Source organism: Berghia stephanieae, chromosome 1 (genome assembly GCF_034508935.2).
Source record: "Berghia stephanieae isolate SIO BIC M18660-M18661 chromosome 1, UCSD_Bste_1.3, whole genome shotgun sequence".
Lineage (NCBI taxonomy): Eukaryota > Metazoa > Mollusca > Gastropoda > Nudibranchia > Aeolidiidae > Berghia > Berghia stephanieae.
In genome coordinates, this window is record NC_088360.1 from 117225970 (window position 1) to 117250969 (window position 25000).

At 36.5% G+C, this 25000-nt stretch overlaps 1 protein-coding gene across 2 annotated transcripts in view; it reads right to left on the reverse strand.

Moving 5' to 3' along the window:
• Positions 1–25000, reverse strand: part of LOC144962869 (uncharacterized) — a 186010-nt gene that overhangs the window by 60142 nt on the left and 100868 nt on the right. For both annotated transcript variants that reach the window (XM_078896227.1, XM_078896228.1), the window contains 5 exons: positions 10535–11983; positions 7103–8698; positions 5977–6042; positions 3907–4034; positions 1238–1415 (listed from right to left, as the gene is read on the reverse strand). In XM_078896227.1, coding sequence (XP_078752353.1) covers positions 1238–1415; positions 3907–4034; positions 5977–6042; positions 7103–8698; positions 10535–11983 — 3417 coding nt within the window. The remainder of the gene's footprint in view (positions 1–1237; positions 1416–3906; positions 4035–5976; positions 6043–7102; positions 8699–10534; positions 11984–25000) is intronic.

The window sequence follows — 25000 nt, forward strand, 5'->3', positions numbered from 1 at the left end:
CATCGTGGTTCTAAACAAAGAATATCTGTACTTTTTATTCTTCATGATGGCAAGAACTTTTCATATGTCGAGTGATCAGAATGTATAAAAGTCCAAACATGATCATATTATAATATTTTTCTCCTCTGGACACACTTTTATGTTCGTCGGAGAAATATTTCATAAGGGCATCCTCCATTGTTCCGATAGTTTAGAGCCAGTTACTAAGTTACCATGCGTCATTACGAGGGAAGTGGCGTTACGACTGTTGAAGAGTATTTATTGATACACAGAGTAAGAATTTTCTGACAAAGTGAAAAAGGTGTTATGTCAGTGCATGGCAGTATAACCTGTTTAAGCTCATTCTTGGTTCTCGGATAGTTTCGACTAATTGCAGAGTCGTGCTATATCTGCCAATCAACTCAACTCAGTGGCATCACATTATTTCGATTCTAGCATAGCAGAAAGCTATAATTGGATGTTTGAAGCATAGAGTATTTTATTAATGAGCAAAAAGTGTAACTGAATGGGCTTTAATCAAAACCATTACAAAATATGAATGTTTTTAGGATTCGATCCGTCATCAACAACACATACCAACAAAAACCCATAATATATTTAATGAGTTTTATTTTGTTGATAAATTATGCGTAATTGAAACATAACTATTTTGTCTTGTTAATAATTGAATATTTTCTCTCTAGCTCTGTTTTACGATATGGAATGATAATGATATAGAGGGTAACAGTATAAATATATGATCTACGTGACACATTCTAATCTAATAAAAATTCGTACCAAAAAAAAAAAAAATTATAAGAATAGCCAAAACACATTTTTCTGATATACCTATAGACGTCTAATGAACACATGAGATGACAGAAGGGAAAAAACAAAGATCCATGTGACATAGATCGTGAAGAAAAAATAGGTGGGGGGGGGGGGGGGGACAATAGCTCTTTATGCCTCCTGCTGATTGATTTAGGATACTATTATCTTTTCCTTAGGTTTTGCGTAGTGTGATTCTAAGAACCCAAGGAAGTAAAGCATAGACAATACTCTTAACTTTGTCTTCTGAATAAGATTGATTTGCGATGACCATCATGTACTGGGTTAATCAATGAACAAAACCTTACAGAGAATGACGAAACAAAACGGAAATTAACATCCGCCGTTCTCCCCGTGCACAATGAGAAATGAGGGCAGCATCCGTTTGTCCTGGTAATGATCTGATTATTTCTTTACTATTTATACTTACTTCCGCTGTCGTCATCGACGTGAATGACCAGTACGGCGATGAAAGCCGGTATCCACAGTCCTCCAGCAAGCAAGAGCGCCACCATGGGACGCGCGGAGAGTAACCACGGCAATTTGTTTGACCCCTCCACTATGCCAGATACTTTTGTTACGATCTCGCCAAATTCGGTCTTTTCCATCTGTTGTGGAGAGATAAAAACTAATTAAGTTTGATTTTGTTTATCTCGATTTTATATTTTTAGTTTGATGATAATAATACTAACAGTTATCTTTAGAAACCAGAGATTGGTTTGTATTATAAACCGAGCACAAAAAATTAGAAAGAGTTCTGAAGTTAAATAATTAATCAATTCTTTGATTCTTAAAAAAATGTCAGAACATCGATTGCATCTTTAAAGAGTGAGTATAGAATCGTGATTAACACATTTTCAATCTCAAATAAAAGTCTTTTCTAAATGATTGATTATATGTAGTTATAATTCATATTTATGCCCTTGTCTAGATTGGGTTTTATGCTTATAAACACGAATTAGTGCTGTCAAATGTTTATGTTTCAACGTCAAACCTCGAAATTAGAACCACGATTGTTCTTTAATTTGTTCCAGATCCCATTAAACCCCAGCCTCCCGGAGTGTTTTTAACATCGTCCCTGGTATGGGGACAACCACAGGTTCTGTGTTCGTTGAGAACATAGGCTGGACCACACTACAGTTTTATATCATTTACACAACTTTGTAACCTATTCCCACTCCACCCCCACCCCTTACCGAAAGAAAAAAAAAATATCCAATGTCTGTCTGGAGATCCACTCCACCATTATATTGGACGAATTTATCCAATCTATCTTTTCGTAAGCTCAGCCAATGGTCGACATAATTTGTCAACAGATGGATCGGTTCGATTACACGTCGACCAGTCAGTGTTCATCTTTAGCAATTCAATGCATCGTTTTTTATGCTAGTTGAGATATAAAGGAGTCCCTAAGGCCTTGAAGCCAGAGTTTATCCTTGTTGCTAAAGCATTAAACATATTTACTGTTGGGTGGAAAGGGTCTTTAAAGGAAAACAAAATGAAATCGACTCGAATCTAGTCGCTTTGCTTGTGAGGCGAGTGTTCTACTATTGACCAACCACTCACTCACTCAATCCTCTCAAGCCTCCTTGCACTTGAAGCAATGCAAAGGATCACCACCAGGTTCTTGGGACCGCCTCAAGGGATAGCCCTCTTTCCTAGGGGTGTCTATCGCAAAGCCTTCCTTGTCAGTGTTTCGTCATCACAGGTTTTTGCCAAGATGAGGGTCATTTAAATAGATCGATACATATCACATCCTTCACATGAAGGACGAGTTTCTGGCAAATATTTGATATTGTCTTTCCAGGGTACGGCAGTTAACTGGTGAAACGGATGGCAAAATGATTATAGATGGATACTGTCATTTACAGGAAGGAGAGGTGGATCAATATTAATATTCTTTTTATCATTAATCAACATAAAACACAACGAATTACACTTTTTCATTGGAGTTGGAATTCTGCTTGCTCTTATCTTTTGTTTTATGTTTTTAAAGAAGAAAATCGGTTGAAACAGACGTAATATATTGTACCATGCCTATCTTGACAAGATGTTACAGTCATAATTTATTTATCCCATGTGAATACCCAACAGAGATGGATAGATGGTGATAAAGGAATGGGAAATAAATTTATTGTCAATCAACCACTCCCAATTTTATGGTGCCAAATGAATTATGTCCTAAGATCACGGTGGTGTCTAAAGGTTTCTTAATGACTAATGACTACATGACTCGCTAAGTCTACTGACGACACATCTACCGTACACTGAAAACATACTTGTTCAAAAATTTGGCTAGAAAACTCGTCTTTCAAATATCGATCTATTTAAAATGATTAATCAAAATTTTAAAAACGTGATTTTTTTCCAGAGCACGACAGGCACTGTAATCTGCTGGACTTTGATAAACATCGTTTTCATCTTGGTCGAGAAATATTTTTTCTATCGTCGATGTCAGTAGGCTAACTCACGATTTTTCAAAACTCATATTATGTTCACACTCTTTCTCTCTTTTAAAAATCCAAACCAAATTTTATTCAGCACACAATGTCAGGGTTTTATTTTAAACCTTTAAATCTTTTTTGGATAATGAATAAAAATTGTTTGAAGCTCGTCAAAACTTTTTAATTTGCAGGATAGCCCACTTGCCTTTATAACAAATGAAACATATTATATCAATAGAATAAAAAGATCCACATCAAGCGATTGTCTCATATCAAAGACTCTTTAATGTCTTGGGTTTTCGACTTTGATAAACAGAGAATCGTTTGAATCGATCGGCATTTGAAGTAAATATTGTGATCGAAATGAAAAATAATATTTCTTTGTCGGACCATTACAGCAATGTATTGCCTGGCTCTAACAAATAAAAATTGGATTTAAAATTTTGGCCAGAAAACTCGTCCTCCAAATATCGATCAATTAAACGACCAACATCTTGTCAAGAACTCTAAAATTGGCACTTCATTGTGAATGTTTAACAGCTTTTGACAAGATGAGGGCCATTTTAATCGGTCAATATTTGAATAACGGGGGGGGGGGGGGGGGGGGTTGTAACTTTTTAATACATGTAGAGTACGGCAGTGTAATTGTACTTACCCCAATTCCGTGTGTTGTCAAAGATTGTGGAAGCTCCACCTCCTGGTCATCTGGGGGAACCAGGTAGGAATCCCACCCTACTTTGACTTGGAGGCGACAAAACGTCAGTACCTTCCCGTTCGTGACATCTGTCAAATATCATTGTAAAAGTTCATTTATTCAATGCCAAACTATGCCGAGTGCCTATCACACACAAGATTTCAAACCCCACAAGGATTCCCCTCTGAACTTAAAGTGAATTGTGCATTAAGACATTTTCACGCCATAGGATAAAATGCGAGATTTTCCCGCCATAGGACAAATGCGAGATTTTCCTGCCATAGGATAAATGCGATGCTCAGTTTTGTACAAAACTTTAACCTTTAAGTGTTCTCAATAGACCTTATCACTGTCTCGGATTCTTAGACCCCACCATTTAGAGAATGGGATACATATCAAATTGTCTTGCTAAAATCCAGAAAATGGTTTTTTTAATTTACTTATAACACGAGATTATATTATTATTATATTTATCTTCTGTCGTGACATAAAACAGGATAAATAGCATCAAATAATATGTATAATAAAAAAAAATCAAACAATCAACTTGCTTTTATTCTAAAAGAAACCTTTATAAAAATGTAAAACAATGGAATGAGCAGACATTTTTTTTTCATTACTCTTTTCAGGGACAAAATAAACGTCAAGGAAACAATCGATATAGAGATTCATGCTATTAATCTTGTGGATTCTTTGTGCTTGAACGACCTTGAATAACACAATAACACACTGACGCTGAAAGACTAGGATGAAAAAATGTGATTGTAAACGTATAAAATTATTATTCTTGTGTCGCTTGGACGACCAAATTGTCGGTTGTCTCATCTTCTAACAGAAATAGGCGGCGATGATGTGCATGGTCTGTAGTCTGATGATTGACAATGATTGCAAAACTCTAACCCGCATTTGTCCTTCCACAGAAAACTTCAATCAAACGAGATGTGAATCAGTAAACGGGTCTGCATTAGACACGTATTTAAAATTTTGGCCAGAATACTCGTCCTTCAAATATTGATCAATTAGAATGACCCAAAAGTCCTCAAACTGGTTTTATGGACAATAGTTTAAAAACGTATTTTTCTTTTCAAAGTTGGTCAGGCTGTCAGAAGTGACATGCACTGTAAAAGAGATAGTATTTAAAAAGTATCTATCAGGCAACTTCTACTACATGAAGTAGAAATTCCAATCCTCGTGACCTACAGGGAGAATGGATTACTGTTTTAAAATATTTTAAGGCGATTGCGACACTATTAGGTCATTTCAGCGCCAGTAGAAAAGGAAAATGACAGAGGAAAAGTTGTAGATCTGAAATTAAAAACACCAAAGAAAAAAACAAGACAAAGGGCAAATAGGGAACAGAAGATTCCAATCTAACGATGAATGATGATATTTTGACATTAGCTAAATTAAATATCTCATCTAGCCACAAGCAAAGAACTCCGATACAAGGGATACACTCAAATGTGAATAAACTAGAATCAATTCAATACCAATAACTACAAAAGTACATAACACAGCAATGATTTATATCTAAAAAAGGTATTATACATTTGACTGTCTCCATCCCCGCAAGGTTCCGGGGAAAACGATCAAAGAAAGAGAGCAACATCGAAAGGAAAGACAGACATAGGAGATAAAAGACAGATCAAGTGACTTCTCTGCTAACCATATGAGATCAGAATATCACATCCAGGAGTAAATAGTTCCTGTAGGTTGAGGAGAGTGGAGTATGTAGTGTCGGCATCAGCGAAATGCTAGAAAATCGTGATTATTCTGATTCCTCAAAATATAAATTTGTCTACAATGTTTCGTCTACTTGTGTACTATGTTTTTAAAAACAAAAAACTTTAAAATCATTTGAAAAATGAGAGTTACTCTACCAAGCTAATGTTCTGATCTAACGGTTTCATGACAAGGAAACGTCTTTGTCGCGTGTTAACCAACACAATAAAATAATTTGAAAAACAAAATCGTTCTCAATTCAATTTGAAATACATTAATATTTGAACCGAATATTATAGACTTACTTACTTGTCGTTGTTAAAGCATTTTGTCCTAAGTCACTGCTGACCGATGCGCTACTTCTGGGTATTCGACCTAAAAGATAAAAACAGCATCTACTATCAGAGCAAAGCAAACTATGATTTAACCAGTTAACTTACCATGGAAAGACACGAATTATACATTTTGGTCAGAAAAATCGTCCTTCAAATATCAATTTAAATGACCCTTATCTTGGCAAAAACTCTCCAACCTAGGACTCCGCGACTGGTTTCGCCAAGACGAGGGTCATTTAAATTGATTGATACTTAAATGACGATTTTTCTGACCAAATTTCTAAATTTGCGCCTGTCCAAGTTACGGCTTTAAGTAGTTAAACACTACAATGTAATGGCGCACCATTAGCTTTCCTGATTTCTTGTTTCTAGTCAAATAAATCATATTGATTTACGAGTATTAGAAATGGATCTTCATTTAGAATAATACGCTATGCAGACCATTAATTCCATAATTAAATGTGATTAAGCAGGTTATATTAAAGTATGAATAACATTATACTGTGGACTCCTTAAATAGATGGTCATAAATATATTACATATCATATTAAAATGAGATGGAATAAGCAATATTGTAAATCTGTAAGAAATGCATACAGTGGCAGAAATAATAATTCCAATAGATAGATCAAAGTTGACATCATTCAGGTCTTTATTATTGTATTTTGCCATCCACTTTTATGAGTAATTCTCACTGAACTGTATTATCCAGCCTATTAAAATTCATGGTTACACAGAAATGTGTGTGTTAGTCAGTTATACTTCCGGATGGCAATGTTGTGAGCTTCTTAGCTAAGCGCATACTATATATTATAAGAGAATAAGCTTATTGCGGCAACTTAATGTTTGGAGCGATGGGTGATCTGGTCTGATTATTAGATACTTGTGCTTTATATTTTCCAACTATCATTTTGAGTGGTAATTTTTCTCGATTTATTCAGTTTTATTATATCAACTAATTATGTGGTCATATTTATCGATGATCTCAAAATGCCCTAAACGCAAACTTATCATATTTTCTTTTCCAAAAAAATCATTAATGAGGTAAACTTATGCTTAGACCTGGAACTAATTCACCATCTAAATTTAGAAATACTCACTTGTTTTCAATCTCTTGGTAAATACATGAAAGAAATCAGGATCGCAAGCATCTAAAAAATAGAGCTCTCCCAGTGAGTCTGGAATGACGCAGTCTTCAAGAAGGACTCCCATGATTCTCTGATTGTGGAGACTCATCTGTGTCAGCTGTTTCAACGTTTTCTCGAAAGAAAACCACGTCTCCTGCACGTACGTGTTACTTAGAACTAAAACAACACGTTCACTGAGCATTGCTGCACATAGAATACGTTGTTGTAATGTGCCTTGATCCACCTCGTCTTGAATAGACGTGTAAGCGCATGTATAGTTGAAAGGAGGTGATTCTAAATGAGCAACCATGTGCTCTACCCAGTCTCTATCCTCTGGACAGTGTGAGAAAAACACGTGATACCGATATAAATCTTGGATCGGCGGCGCTTGAGCAGTGTCTGTTGTCTGTTGGCCGTGGTGAAAGTGATCGGCTAAAAGTTGTGTTGCTTCGGATGGAATATCACTTTGTTCGTGTGAATACGATTTCATAGAACAGTAGGAATGACGAGGATGATAATTATAGTGACTGTCAGGGTAGGGGCTGACCGAGTTTTCCCTACAGCTGATATTGTCTTTATCGTTGTGGTGGTAGTAGTGATGGTTATCGCAGATATCGTAAGACCCATCAGCTCCTGGGATTGGACTGTCGCTGAGAAGTGGTGTAAATGACTGCTGAGAGTTAGATATTCTAATTGTGATATGAGGGTGACACATCGTTGACTGTTGATCTGGTGGAGTTTGAATGCAAGTGGTAGACCCCACAACCAGTTCGGAATGGAGATTCGTATTGTCACAATTAAGAGAGTTAAGAGAGACAGCAGCAGCAGTGTCATTCAGACACGAGGTAGAACCAGTTGCAGAAAACGCGCTCCCGCTAGAGTGGATTTGAGGTGATTCTTCGCAAGATGAGACTTTACCGTCGACTAGATAAAGCGGCTGTTGTGGCATGATTTGAGTACTTACAGTAAAAGGAGAGGGTGAAACTGCTCTTGGTAGAAGAGGATACTGATCGCCACGTATGAATCCACCAGAATCGGATTCAGGCAAATGTTCGCGGGGAAGTTCTGGCTCTCCGCAGATACAAGAGGGTCTTTTGCCAGCGCCAACAATTTGAGGTGAGACTTCTTCGGGCAGTCCTATAACAGTATTAGCAGCAGCATCGGCCGATTCATCAAAAGTCAAACGAAATCGCATTGCCGAAGGAGACGTGGAATTTTGGCTGAGATGTTTCATCTTCGGCCGTGTGGAGCTCGAGTTCTGATGAGGCATCGAGCTCTTTCGCCTGTCCAAATCTGTGATTTGTTCTTTGCTGAAGGTTTCCGCCCCATCTTTAAAGCAGCCGCCATCTTCTTCTATAACCACTGTAGGAGGAACAACATTTCGAGAATATGAGCACTTTCTTGATTGCCCTTTGGATGTGCTAAAATTGTTATTATAATGATTATTATTGTTGTTGTTTGCGATTATGGTAACAGCAGCAGTGTCATGCGATTTGTTCAGAGGGGTATTTCCATAATTCTCATGGGTATAGTCACCTGGTATTTTTTGATCACCTCCGGTTTTTATATCTGCGGGAAAGCATAAATGAATACATATAAATGATTGGGAAGCTATTAAACTAGATTATGAGTTATTCAATCTTATTTGCATGTTTCACTTAATTAAGGATCATGGATCATATAAAATTGACCAATGTTGTGTAAATATATTAGCCTTTATTGAAATAATAAATAATAATAAATAATGAAATTCCCTTCATTAATCTCATATGGGAAATTTGTCTCTAGGGTCTATTCCAAGGGAAACTGAAATAACCCACGCGACAGCCGCAGTGCAGCGCCGCAAATTGAGCTAGGGCGAGGCGACTTGCTCAAGGCCACACAGAACAGCGGTGGGCGATCGAACGCGTTACCTTTCGGGAAAGAAGTAAAGACCGTACCGCTGAGTCAAGCTGCAGTGGTTTAACAAGCGCTGCCAGTATTGTTGGATAAATATCTAGATATAAAAAAAGGAAATGCATGGCTTCCGTATTTGCTAGAAACCAATAGATCATTTACTGTTAAAACGAGCTCGCAGCGGTCAGAAATTGAATAAAGCTTCTTGTGTTTAAGATCTTTTATTTGTCGCTTTCGCAAGTACAATGTTTATTTAAGTTCTTTTTAACTTATGTTTGTTTATGTTCTAGTTGAATAGAAATCTATGCTTCTAAAAATGTTTCATATAAATCATTCATATCGAAAAGTGTTTTCATCGTTGGTTGTATTTTCATCGGATAATTAATGTAATATAATCATATCCGGATAATATCTTTTAAATAATGAAACCTGAAGTTTACTCACTCCACAACGAGTAGAGATAAAATGGATTTAATTGTGATCTATTTTTGGATGCTAATATTTGCAAGGACATTTACAAAATGAATCGTGTTCTACTGTTGATGTTTATTTTAAAAATGAAATGGATGGATTTTAACATAACAAATAATTAGTTTAAACAACAAAAATAAATTTAAAGAGCAAATTATTATGCTGCTGGGTACAATTTATGATTATGTATCAAATCTATAGGATCAAATCAATGTGTACATATTATAAATGCAGGTCTGACATCCGAATGCAATTATGGGCCCAGTTTGTTATGAACAAATATTTTGCGTCATTTTTAAAAATTTCCATTACAACAATGAGTCCATAATGAATTGGATTATCAGACCTGCAAATAAGTTAACGTCGGATCAAATCATTTCCTTACTTGGAGACTATAAAATCATTGCAAAATGTCCAAATACAGAAAACTACCAATACAGTCCGTGGAATACTGCAATCAAAATGCAATATAACGGATCAATCAAACTAGTTTTCATTCTCAATTTCATATTGCAATTCAATTTTAGAGTATCCCTAGCTAGATCCAAGTTCAAATGAAAATAAACACATTTTAAAATAAAAATTGAACGCGGATTGCATTTACTACGTTATGAATACAGATGTAGAATTGATTTAATTGTGATGCATTTTGAATGCTAATATTTGCTGGGTTTTCTCATTTCTTCCTTATAGATGTTCATGTAAAAGTAAAAAGGTGATTTGTTTTATTGCCAGTCTGTCATTATTGAATATATATATATACTTGGATCTATACTCTAAAATTGAATTGCAATATGAATAAAATGCATTTTATGAAGATGTAGAACCTGTACTTTATACAATTTAATATCAATCTAGCGGGTAAACAAAATAATTCACGAATAAATATTATCAAGAGAAACAACCTACCATGTAACTAGTCATTGCCTAATCGCTGTCTAACTGTGTCATGAACAAAAATGGTAGATATATCTCAAAGCAGTAAAAAAAAATTTGTCACGACAAAATTCAAGCTGGAATCTAAACAAAGGAACTTACCTGAATTCTGGTTTATATCAGGATGTACATCTGGATTTATCGACATCTGACGCATCATCACACCCCTTCGTAACGATGATCTGTCTTTACGATCTTGGTGTGCCCCCCGCTTTGGCGCGGCAACTTGTGGGGGATCTATTGATATCACACCTTGGTCTTTTTTCAGGGAATCAATATTGGCAATGAGACAAATAGTACTACATTCGTCTTCCTCGTTCTCACGGTAACACTCGTCAATGGCAACGACATCAGGGAGTCTTCTGTCTCCAACTAAACACATGGTTTGGTTATGATGATCCCACCCTACTCCTCCCCCTCCGCCGCCACCTCCTCCTCCTCCTCCTCCCCCAACCCCTGTGTTAACCTGATCTTGCTGAGGGCTGTTTTGTTGATAATATTGATGATTTTGCCCAAAGCCCGCAGATGCTAAACTATCTGTATCGTCGTCTATTCTATCAATAGCATTAAAATCACTAGACTGCTCTACAAATGTCGTCTTTGGGTTTGTTGCAAAGTCCTGAATATGCTTACTTTTATTACTTAATTGGTTGTTCTCATCATACTGAGAATTACATTGTGATATCGCCCCGCTGTTATCCATCCCACTATTTAAACTTGAAAAGCAATTGTTTTGAGTTGATTTTTCAGAATCAAAACTACTGGGATCATCCGTCAGAGAGACCGATACATCAAATGGAGGAGGGTTGTGGGCAAGAGCGGAAGTAGATGGAGTTGTGGACTGCCCCGAAGACATTACCCATTCTGTCAAGTTCTCATCAACTGATGGGGACTCGTCTGCGAATTTCAAAGTGCTTAACTCAATGTTTTGACCAAATGGAGATTCATCGCGGAAGGCAACTGCCTGTGAAAACCCTGAATCCTGTCTGGGACCGCCATTGGGCAAGTTTGTTGTGTTACCTTTCGTCATGGCGGCAACCTTTGCCCCTCCGCCGACTTTTAGCGCACTAATTTTTGAAGATCCCAATTTAGACCCTGGAAGTAAAGTCTTAATGTACAGTTTAGGCACTGTAAAGGCTACATCAGTAGCATTTCGAAATAGAAAACGTGGAAAACGATTTTGATGTAGTTGGGTCTGATGCTGGAGGAACTGATTATCTGTTTTGGCGACTTTGCCAAACGAAGATTGTCGTTCAAGAGATCGGGTCAGACTACATTTTTTGGACAGATATCTCAGCTGAGGATCGAACCGTAATGCCTTAGTCAGAAATCCAGGCGATGATAAGTACCGGGTTAATGCTGGGTGGTGCTTTGCCTTTTTGGTATTCCTAATTGGAGATGGAAGAGAGGATTGACTGAGGTAGATACGACCTGGTGTTCTGCTGTCATTTTTCAGCTTGTTCCAAGAGCCAGTATTATGAGCAAAGTTGATGGCCTTGTTTATATCATCTTCATCCGAGTCGGATGATTCATCCAGCAATGATGTCACCTCTGAGGAATATAATAAAATAAATGTTAGATATTAGTTGTAATAAATACCTCATTTATGTTCACCACTGTTTATGCACTATTTTGATTGTCATGCTCCTAACACTTTTTATCTTTTATATTTCATGTAGGCATTTGACGCTGGTGCATAGTTTTAGTCAAAAATACATCTTATTTTAAAGTACACTTTAGGTCTCAGTTACTTTAGAGAATAGTAGTATGCTGTTATTATTGCTGCTGTTGTTGATGTTGTTGTTGTCGACGACGACGACGACGACGACGACGACGACGACGAAGATGATGATGATGATGATGATGATGATGATGATGATGATGATGATGATGGTGATGATGATGACGACGATATCAATGCTGATTATCATGACGACGGTGATGACAATGTTGGTAATAGGAATTATTGTTATGATCGTGACAACGGCGATAATACACAGTTGTAGCTTTGTAACAGCGATGATATTACATCTAATTTTGCAGAACGAGTTTAATCAAATCACACTAATGCCGTCATCAACAAATTAATAATTGCTCTTAAAATAACCAAAGGATTAATTAAATGAAACCCGATGCACGCCTCCGCATAAACACGAAATGTTGAATAAGACGGATGATGGTTATTTGATAGCATACGTTTACAATTTGGTTTGTTCTTAGTTGTATTAATAGAGCCTGCACTTTCTTCCCCCGCATATTTCATTGCCGCTTGCGTCTCTTTCCATTCATTGTTATACAATGTTCCTACAATGAATGGAAAGAGACGCAAGCGGCAATGAAATATGCGGGGGAAGAAAGTGCAGTCTCTATTAATACAACTAAGAACAAACCAGATCGAACGCCTAACATCGCTATTAACGATCTATCGCGGCAACAAAAAGAACTTAGGATCAGGATACAAAACACGAAAGACTCGGAAGAAATAATAAACCTGAAGACGGAACGAAACAAAATACTGCATTCAATTCGATCACTTACAATAAAACACAGAAACGAGGAATTAGACAAAAAAGTGGAAGACATAGAAAAGTCCAAAAATAACGCATCGTCTATGTTCAAAGCGACGAAATCTCTGAACCGAAAACCATTCGAGAACCCAAAACTACAGGATAAATTTGGCAAACAGACAACAAATCCCAACGATATCCTTGACATTGTAACTGACCACTTCCAGCAGAAATTTCACAAACAAGTCTCACAATTATCGCCCTTCTCAGGAAACCCTAGAGACCTAAACAACCGCATCACAACAACTGAAGTTAGAAATAGCATAAAGTGCCTAAACAATAACAGATCCCCAGGCGAAGATGAAATTCCCGCTGAATTGCTGAAATGCGGTACCTTCTCCCTGGATCTGAGCATTGCAAACATAATGAACAAAACATTCTCAACACACAAAGACTGGGACATAAACAGCGGTGTCCTAATTACAATACAAAAACCAGGAAAAACGAAAGGACCCGTAAACAACCTGCGCCCAATAACATTACTGAATACGATAAGAAAAACACTGTCAACTATTGTCCGCAACAGAATTAGACCGAAAATAGAAAAATATCTATCACATAGCCAAAGCGGGTTTTGCCAAGACCGAAGCACATCGGACGTTGTATGGACACATAAATGGTTGGCAGCAAAGGCACTCAAAGAAAACATATCCATAACAATAACCGGAATCGATATGTCCGCAGCATTTGATACGATCGACAGAGGAAAACTTTTGGAGATATTAACAGACATAGTAGACGAAGACGAGCACCGAATAATCCGATTCCTCCTCAGCAACACAAAGATACAACCAAGGATATACGGGGCCACAAAACAGACGCAGTTCGAAAGTAACATCGGGACCCCCCAAGGAAATAGTCTGAGCCCGATTCTGTTCATAATATACTTAGAACACGCTCTGAAAGAAGTTCGAAAAGTCATTCCAAAACCAACGACTCATACTGAGTATGCAATCCCTAGAGAAATCGCCTATGCAGATGATGTCGATTTTATTGGATCAACACCAGCAAATATAGACATCATACAAAATACCCTCATGAAATATAACCTCCAAGTCAATGCAAATAAAACCGAATTTACAACAATATCGAGGAACAAAGAGGAATGGAAAAGAACAAAGAAAGTCGGCTCACTAATTGGAGACACAGAGGATGTACAAAGAAGAAAACAGCTATCAAACGCCGCACTCAGTAAACTCACCTATGTATGGATTAGAGGTGACAAAATAAAGAGAAAAACCAAACTGAAACTGTACCGTGCTCTTGTAAAACCGATACTTCTGTATAACTGCGGCACTTGGGCGTTGACAAAATCCGAAGAAGAACATCTGGATGCCTTCCATCGCACACAGCTAAGAAGGGTACTGGACATCAAATACCCAAAAAAGATCTCAAATGAATCACTCTATAAGATCACAAAAGAAAGACCAATCTCCCTTGACATTTTACAACAACGATTGCAACTTTTCGGTCACATACTACGCAGGGACAAAAACATACCAGCTAACCAAGCCATGTCGGGATACTTCCAAAAACACGGGAACCTTTTCAGAGGAAGACCGATCACAACACTTCCTGTGATCCTAAACAAAAACGTTACAACACTTGGACAAAGCATTAGTCTCATAACGGCAGGGGACCTTGAAAATCTGAGAACCCTAGCAGAGGACCGGCAATATTGGAGACACCTCACACAGGAAATACTGGAAACAGCCAAGGCGACCCGATCTTTCGGTCGAGACGCGAAAGGCATCTAAGTCAAGTCAAGTCACGTTTACAAAAGACACTGTTAAATTGGCCAGAAAACTCGTCCTTCAAATATCGATTCATTTAAATCACCCTCGCTTTGGCAAAAGCTCTCAAACCTGGGACTCGGCGATATTTGCAGGACGAGTTATCTGCCAAATTTTTAAACATGAGTTGCCCAGGGTACGGCTGTTAACTGATTAACAGTATGAAACTAGGATTAACTTTGGCTCCCAGGATGTTATGATTCTGAGGGAGAATATCATTAATAAATCTTTCCTGGTTTTGCACGAGACCACCCCCCCCCCCTATCCACCGAGCAGTACTCGGGTCTGTTAGATCTGGCTTCCTATCCAAATGGTAGAAAGCAATTGCTATTGTCTGATTCACACTATAGAACCCGGGATAAACCCCGGCTCCATGAGCCTAATGACTCTGAAATACGACTTTTTTATTTTGCTTTGGAAAGCCTGTTATTGACATTTTTACTGTAAATTAACAAAGTGTAAATTGATGGAGGGATTGGTGTCATAACTTTTTAAATCATCCTCATTCAGTTCTCTCTCTAATAGCTTCTTCGCCGGTGACGTCCAATCAAGGGACGCTACTCTTCCGCTAATATCATTCCCTATATTTTAAAAGAATCGGAAAATATACTCCATTGACCATTGTCATCACTGATCACTTCCTACATCATGTACGATTCATTGTCAATGAAATATGGATGAAATCATAAATAATATTTAGGAATTAGGATAGACGTCATCACGTAATTCTTAAATCTGCTAACGAATGAGTCACTTTTTAAAGCTTACATAGATATTTAGATATACATGGTTAATTTTCCACCGTGGTGGAAATGTGTATATGAAACAGTTAAGACAAAGCAGAAAGGAAATTACAATTAAAAATCCTCCAAAAAGTCAGTTTGCTATTGTCTGACACTGTTTTATACACACCTTTACAGATTTGTTTGTCATTAACATTATCACCAGTGCCTATCTATTCCTAATTTGTCTCTTATGTCTTGGGAAGTTGACCAAGTGACGTATTTTTCAACAAATTAAAATAAAAAATATAATATCCTGAGAGCTAATCACTTCTCTTAGGCCAATAAAAATTGGACAAGATTATATTTCAACCACACTCATTTATTTCTCTCTCGTTCCCTATCAGCTTAATACTCCACAGCCACGTGACCACTTGAATGGGTTACGATTGATGCATTCTGGGTAGTATGTTGCCTTATTATATGGTACAGATGATTGGGGATATCTGAGAGTCTGCTCAATAACAATATTATTATCAAAAGAGATTGGAAAGCGTTCAAGGAGACAAGACAGATGTAAGCCTCAAGTCAAGAATGCCAATTTAGGAGGTGAATTGACCAATTATAAGCACAAAGCTGGGACGGAATTAGATAGGATGAGAGAATGTTGGTCAGGAAATCCGATTGTCACTTCGAATTATGGGAACTCTATATGTCGAAAAGGAGGCACTAGGTGAGGCTAGGAAGTGAGTATTGATATTTAAAAAGTAGAGATAAGAAATAAGTGGGTGTCGAATGAATTAGAGAAGAATACTGTAGTGAGGGAAAGGAGATAAACGGGATAAACTGGACTGGGAAACTGGAATAAAGAGAGCAAGAAAATAGAGATGTTTACTATGACTTCGATCAATTACTCTCCTCCTCCTCTTCCTCCTCCTCCTCCTCTCTTCCTCCTCCTCCTCCTCCTTCTCTTTCTACTACTACGTCTACTACTACTACTACTACTACTACTACTACTACTACTACTACTACTACTACTACTACTACTATTACTACTACAACAACAACTACAACACTACTACTACTACTACTACTACTACTACTACTACTACTACTACTACTAAGAATAGTGATGATAATGATATAATAATAATAATAATAATAATAATAATAATAATAATAATGATGATGATGATGATGATGATGATGATGATGATGATGTGATGATGATGATGATATAATAATAATAATAATAATAATAATAATAATAATAATAATAATAATAATAATAATAATAATAAATAATAATAATAATATAATAATAATAATAATAATAATAATAATAATAATAATAATAATAATAATAATATATAATAATAATAATAATAATAATAATAATAATAATAATAATAATAATAATAATAATAGATAATAATAATAATATAATAATAATAATAATAATAATAATAATAATAATAATAATAATAATAATAATAATGATAATAATAACAATAAAAATGATAATAATAACAATAAAAATAATAATAATAACAATAATAATAATGATGATGATAATAATAATAATAATAATAATAATAATAATAATAATAATAATAATAATAATAATAATAATAATAACAACAACAACAACAACAATAATAATAATACTTCTAGAAATTACATCTTTTTATTATCATTATTCTCATCTTTATCATCATTGCGAATCCGCATTTTCCAATCTCATCACATCACAAGAGAACTGAGTGACAGCAGGGTATAGGCCTCGTATTACTCTGTCTCCCTCTAAGGATTGCGATGTCTTTGATCAATAGAAATTAGAACCGTATCATTAATGGTCGGAATGAACAGATAAATACTGGAATTATCCGGGATACTGGAAGAATATATATTTTGCATTTAAATCAAAGGTTTCTAACTGGGCCCGCATCCCTTTGTAGTAAATCACGATGATTAATAAACACCGTCGTTAGCAAATTGTTTCTGTGTGTTGAAATTAAAGTAAATAATTTGATAGACATAAATATTACTAGTATAATGTATGTGCTATGACCACCGCCTATGACGTAGAATAATTGTACTGACTTAGCAACAAGCATTATAATAGGTAAAGAGACTTTCCAAGGACTGTGGCGCTCAGGTCGGGACTCGAACCAGTGACCTATCAGTCTGAGGGTGGGCAAGAGTTTGTTACCAATAGACCATAGAACCAAACGATAAATATGTTTTGTGAGATCACGACAGCTTTGGGCTACAATTCGAGGATCAGTGGCTGACAGGGTAATGTACTTGATTTCCTCATTAACGGGCCTGGTTCGAATCATAATAATGTCGGATATAAATCTTGCCCCCCCCCCCCCCCTTCTCTATCTCTCTTTCTCTCTCTCTTTCTCTCTCTCTCTTTCTCTCTCTCTCTCTCTCTCTTCTCTTTCTCTCTCTCTCTCTCTTCTCTCTCTCTCTCTCTCTCTCTCTCTCTCCTCTCTCTCTCTCTCTCTCTCTCTCTCTCTCTCTCTCTCCTCAGGCGTGATTGCGTAGTTAGTTATGATCATGATCTAAGGAGATTATTATTACGTGGTAGACGGAGGATAAAGAGTTTAATTGGGTACAATATTATACTGTCTGGTGGATTTTGGCGGAAAGTACTTTGATATAGACTAGAGTCCTATCTAAAGTATAGCAAGTAATTGCTATTGTCCGTTTCATGCTATAGAAACAGGGATAAACTCCGGCTCCATGGGCCCAATGGCTCTGAAGGACTACAAAAAAAAAAATAGAAAGAATATTGTAGCCTGACCCCATTGCATCAAACATTATCAACATTTGCGTCTTCTTTGCAATTTCATGATTAACCTTTGTCCTGTATGATATGGAGACCTGCTATGGAGAGAGTTGTTAGAGAAAGGATCTCGAATCGTTTTCTCGTCGTCAATCGAGAACTAAGTTCGACACCGAAGCCCTCCATTACATATATACAGTAGCGCATCACTATACCGCGAATCTCTTATGATTCGAACAAATGAGTTGGGTCTAAAATATTCTTTTCGTTTCTATAACAATGCTATTTCTTAACATGATGAATAATTATTTGATTATCAGAATGTCCCGATAATTTAAATAAAAGCACATAATCTGAGAATGTTGTTGGAATTATTTGATATCGAAACATTAATGTCTACTTCTATCCTTTTCATAAAAACAAGGGTCCCGACAGATCAGTTAGTAGAGCACTCGCAAAGGGACCAGTATCGATCCCGGGTGCAGTCGAGATTTCTTTCGGAACTCCCTACCCAGTAAGCAATGATTTGGAAAATAGGTCTGTTATTGTTAGACCGGGCAGAAAATATCTTGCGATATCAAAAGGACATTAAATAATTGCTGCTGTCCTGTCCTTTTACCGCCACAGCGACAGGGATAGACTCGGGGCTCTATTGCCCTTATAACTCACAATGACTACTATTTTTTCACATGACTATGAGTTTGACAACTGGTACTGATTCTTAAACATAAGATCATAATGTCATCATGGTTAATTTCCTCTCTGTTTCTGTTTAGGCGGGTCCGTATAACCTAGTATTGATCATTTTCTCAATATGTGTTCCTTCTCAATAATTACCCTGTAAAAGCTTGTCAAAATATTCCTTGATGTAGTTATCTGTCTATCGTGAGCGATCCACCCCCCCCCCTCCCCCGCCTTTCTCTACAGATCCATCTCTCCCTCTCCCTCCCTCCCTCCCTCCCTCCCTCCTTCTCTCTCTCTCTCTCTCTCTCTCTCTCTCTCTCTCTCTCTCTCTCTCTCTCTCTTTCTTTCTTTCTCTTTTACTTTCTTTCTCCCTCTTCACGTTATCTGTCTTTCGCCCTCTTTTCTCTTTCTACGATCCCCCCCCCCCCCCGTCTTCTCCCTCCTCTCTCTCTCTCTCTCTCTCTCTCTCTCTCTCTCTCTCTCTCTCTTTCTTTCTTTCTTTCTTTCTTTCTTTCTCCTCCTCTCACTCTCTTCGCCGGCTCCTCAAATGAATAGTTCTATATAACACTTGTCTTCGAGACATAAAAATAATCTTTAAAAACTGACCTCACCGCAACATAGAACATTGTCGTCTACGCATTTATACTAGGTAGTCGTCTATATAGTTTTCTATAAAACATGTCAACAAAATCTCAAGTTTGTCCAGGTGCATAACGATTTTGCCCAAAATAAGAATTTACATGTAAATTCCAAATATTAAAAAAATCTCGAACTCTGACCTTTCACATTGAGGTGTGATATTGTTTTTTTTCGCTGGCCATAATGAAAACCTATAACTATATGTTATGTTTGTTGTCATTTAACTATAATATTGCGGTATTGATATTGTCTTAAATACTAAATATCGTGTCTTAAGATAGCGATCAAGCTGATTGCAGTATTACGTCAAAAGGAAGTCATGACGTACATTCTTTCCACCGACCATAATCCATCGATTAAATGTAAAAAAATAGGGGCTACACAAGATCTGATTCAGACATTTTGGGGTCAAATACAATCAACCTTATCGATTTATGGCTTGCCAGGGTCAAATTTGCCCGGATAAAAAAGAAGTGTGCAACGGATATTTGCTCCTTATCATTCATCATCATCATCATCATCATCATCATCATCATCATCATCATCATCATCATCATCTTCTTCTTCTTCTTCTTCTTCTTACTCTTCTTCTTCTTCTTCTTCTTCTTCTTCTTCTTCTTCTTCTTCTTCTTCTCTTCTTCTTCTTCTTCTTCTTCTTCTTCTTCTTCTTCTTCTTCTTCTTCTTCTTCTTCTTCTTCTTCTTCTTCTTCTTCTTCTTCTTCTTCTTCTTCTTCTTCTTCTTCTTCCTCATTTCTCTCTCTCACTCCTCTTTCTTCTTATTACAATTATCTAATCATCATTATCACCACCATCATTACCACTACCGCCTCCTAAATCGACTTGACACTCAAATGAAGACTTGTGTATGGAAAATAATGCAGTACTCTCTCTAAATTGTAGTAGAATCGAAAAAAAATAGAATTATTCCAAATGAGATGAACAATTAAAAGATGTGGGTCCTGATAGCACATTAATTTGCTAGGGTACTCGACTTAAGACTAACGGGCAAAATGGACTGGTTATGAATCCGTGTCTATGATCTCTAGCTCTGTCCACCTGGTAGGCAGTGAATGGGTAACTGGGTCTAAGACATCAAACAAAAAGAACTTTGTATTTGACGGGCGGTGCAAGCGATTTTAAAGTCTTTTAAAGTCTTTTTAATCGTACAAGGTTCAAGAGTTGTTGTTTTTTATCTATTGGCCAATAATCATGAAATTATTCTAATACTTACAATAATAAAGGAATAACATTCTGTTAATAACCATTTAAAAACCAGGATTAACTTTGGCCCCATGGCTATTATGGCTCTGAGGGAATACTTATTTTATTAAAATGTTCAGGTTTGGTATGAGAGAGTCTGTCATTGACCTTATCACTGATGTGAAGGCGGATAAAATTTTCCTTAATCTATATTGATTAGTTCCCAGAGGCCTATGTATCTCGTACCGATAGTAAAGGCTCTTTGAAGTTTTATGAAAATTAGGAATGTAATTATTCTTTTGTAATACTCCGAAAGGAAGACCGTGGTAAAATAGAAAATGGTTAAACGTCTACATTGATATAACAAATTCCCATGCTTTCACCATGGTTACTGCACTTTAAGATATTATAGTATTATATATTTCTCAAGGGAATCAGCTAATACTAACTAAATTCTAGTTCCACGCACAGCAGGTTTTCTGTGTCATTATCTATCTGAGAAACTAAGAAGCAGGCACCGGTATAAGATAAAGATCTGAACAGAATAATCAGAAGGTCTGAGGTTCGATCCCCTGTTGAAAAAGACTGATTATTGGGATGGGTTTTTTTTTTCTTGTAATTTTCTTTCTTGCAATATCTGGCACCTTTCATACATACTTGTTCAGATCTGTATCAGAATCGTTACATTATACATAATGGCATATTATCATCGAGAGGTATTCATTCACATATCCAAAGAATTAAAACCAGGGTCTAAATTTTATATGACTATTGTTACTCATCTGTTTTCGTACCATGTTAACAGCAGCCTTTTTAAGATATAAGATTACATCTTGCTTGGGCAAGGATGTGTCTTAATCTGACGATAAATAATAGACTGCAGTCAGCGGCTTTATGTTGCACATTTTGACTTTGAAATTTTAATCCACGTGATTCTGATTCATAATTTGGATGATGAAGATGGGCAATAATCACCAAAAGTCATCTTTATCTATCTATCTATCACTTTCGCGTAATTTCGCAAGATTTGATTATAGATAAGACCCAAGCCAAAGGATGTAGGCTACCCCATACATCTAGATACATGATAAGGATACTGTAAGTTTTGGTTTAAAAAGGGTGCCGTACTCAACGTTGGTTCTATATAGTAATCACAAGAAATGAAGTAAGCAGTAAAGTGCCAGAAGACAACAGAGAATTAAACATTCGATAATACGGTAGAGTCATTATATCCCCGTCCAGGCGGAGTTGTCGTACCAAAAGTAACGGGTTCGAGCCCCCACTGCCGCCGCGAACTTTTTATTCGCTTTTGTCTTTCTGCACTTTCCTACTCACTTCATTTCTTGTAATTACCAACATAAGTTCCTGCTCCACTCACTTTTCTGGTTCTATATAGCCTGGTGGTGGATGAGGTGATCAGGAAAAGGAATCACATCGTGAACTGAGTTTAGCGTGATGACTGCTTGGAAATATTTGTCTTTGAGTTTTGATGCTTCATGCAATAATGTATTGTATTTCCCTCGTCTCGGCTTTTCCTTAACCAGTTAACTGCCGTACTCTGGAAAGAATCGTATTCAATAATTTGGCCAGAAAATATTGATCGATTTAAATGACCTTCATCTTTGCAAAAATTCTCAAAATTGAGAGTTTTTGCCAAGATGAGGATCATTTAAATACATGTCTTTCTAAAGTACAGCATTTACCTGGTTAAACATTGTAAGACGTCAGAATCACCCCTTGCTACGACCCGACAGACATGTCACGTCTATTTTCACCGAGAGACTGAAATCTATAGGGAATGAGATTAGCGGAAGAGTAGCGTCCCTTGATTGGACGTCGGCCATAGTCTGTGACGTCACAGGCGGAAAAGTTATTAGAGAGAGAACCTCATGTTGGTTGTGCGCATGCGTCTCTCGTCCTCCGCTGAAGACGAGAGACGCATGCGCACAACCAACATGACGTTCTCTCTCTAATAACTTTTCCGCGGTGACGTCACAGACTATGGCTGACGTCCAATCAAGGGACGCTACTCTTCCGCTAATCTCATTCCCTATTTAAATTTCTTACAGCAGTTGCGATGCCATTTCAAACTTTTAATTATGGAGGATGTCAACTATCGTTATTGATTTTGTTACCATAATCCTAAAGTAGACGTTTTCCTATTTTAGACATGAGGTTCCACAATCAAGCCAACCAGTTTTCTCTGCTCACCTGCAACCCACCGCCTAAAAGTGGTATTATGTCAGCTTGGTTTAAATACTGAATAGTGAGGTTATTGTCAAAAATATAAGACTTGAGTTAAGTTTATTTATTTTATTGTCCGGAATATTTTTAGTTTGTTAACTTGCAGAAGGCCTCGATGTATATCTGATTAAGTTGGATTTAGATTCACTTTTTGACAACTTGTTTACTCCGACAGATTCCCGAATTGAGATACCGGGATACATATCATAATTTTGGAAGAACTCCTTTTTTCAAAGATATATTTATTCAAATGTGAAAAAGTGGTCTGTCTTAAAATGAAAATTGATCCAGACTTGAACTCGTGATTAAACTGGTGTCATGTGACAAACGATCTAGAATTTGCTAAATTCCATGCATAGTCTTGACGTATAGTTAAGAGTAAGGCTAGCTTTGACCGTAAGAAAAAATCCTCGATTTTGAATCATTCCGTAAGCCTGTAGCAAATGTTTTATGTGTTGTTTCTAGTACCGTTGGACACGGTCTTAGAATTTTAAGGAGTCTCCACTATTTAGCATTGTTCAATATGTAGGACCGATATGACCTTAAAATGTTGCAAGCGTCATAAAACCCCTAAAAAGAAGGAAAGAAAGAAGTATTGAATATATTTAATGAGCATTATACAAGGCACAAGAGGTCCAACGTCCATATATGTTGACCTTCATGTTGACTGTGTTATGTCCGAAATGAGAAATACGTAAAGTATTTTGGTGTACCTATAATATTATCAATAAATTAGCGGTACATAAACTTGTCACACTTGGTCTCTACCCATATGGTAGAACGGTTTGTGACTCTGTGACAAGTAGTTAGTCACCTTACGCTAATGTATCGTTTTGTAACCAGAATGGAAAAATAAATCATATTATGTCCTTTTACGAGAGAATATTTCTGGGTTCTTGAATACTTGAATATCCTATCTTCTAAAAAGGCTAACAAGGTTAATCTACCCTTTCATTGCTTTATACATTACATGATGTTGAAGCATTTTTAATAAATCACATTTGTTTTTGATTATGATAAATATTAATCATACTCGTATCTTAATGAATTCAATTCCTTGCCGGTCAATTTCTTTAAATAGTCTACAGAACGAATTTTTTTTTATTTAATGTAATTCCACGTGTCATCTACACGATTTCGTCTAAATTTAGTTTTGCACATTGAAATATAAATTTCAAATGTATCACTTCATGTAAAAGAAACAGGAAAAATGTAAAATGTAAAAAAGAATGAATAGTTTTATATAGCTCAATCAAATTCTCAGAACGCCTTCTATATTTTAATCTTGAGAGGTCTACAGTTGATCATCTTTCATCGTATATTTGATTCCAACCCAAGAAACAATATTGTTCGCTGGCCTTTGTACATGTTCAACGATTCATGACTGTTTGTTTGTGTTCTGTGCATGGGGCTCCAAGCACAATTTCTATATCTGGCCTAATAATAGACTTATTTAATGGTGCAAACTCATTTTACGATAATATGTAAAATGACTATGAATAACTCTTTATAAACGATTAGACTTAGTAATATAATCTCGGTGCTTATTTTAATTTAACATGAGAAGGACACGAGTATGTGCTTAATTGGTTCGGTGATGATTAATAATAACCTAAATATGTCCCAAACTTTAAAAGATTCGTGAAAAGGTTGATAACAATGCCGACAAAATATGTCATGTTTAAAATAGCCTTTAATCCTCTGATCGTTAGCTTTTTAAAAGTGATGTTATTGCTGACGGTGCTGCCATTTCAGTGGCTACATCAATCCTTTGTTGGATTTGTGTTGAACTAATGATGAGATCCGTTAATAGAAACATCTGAAGCAAAATCATGATACTTGAGCCCTTCGTTCGCCTCAAGAGTCGAGTGTTGCATCCTACACAAAAAGTCAAAAACTTGTTAAGAATAAGACTCGTTACGATA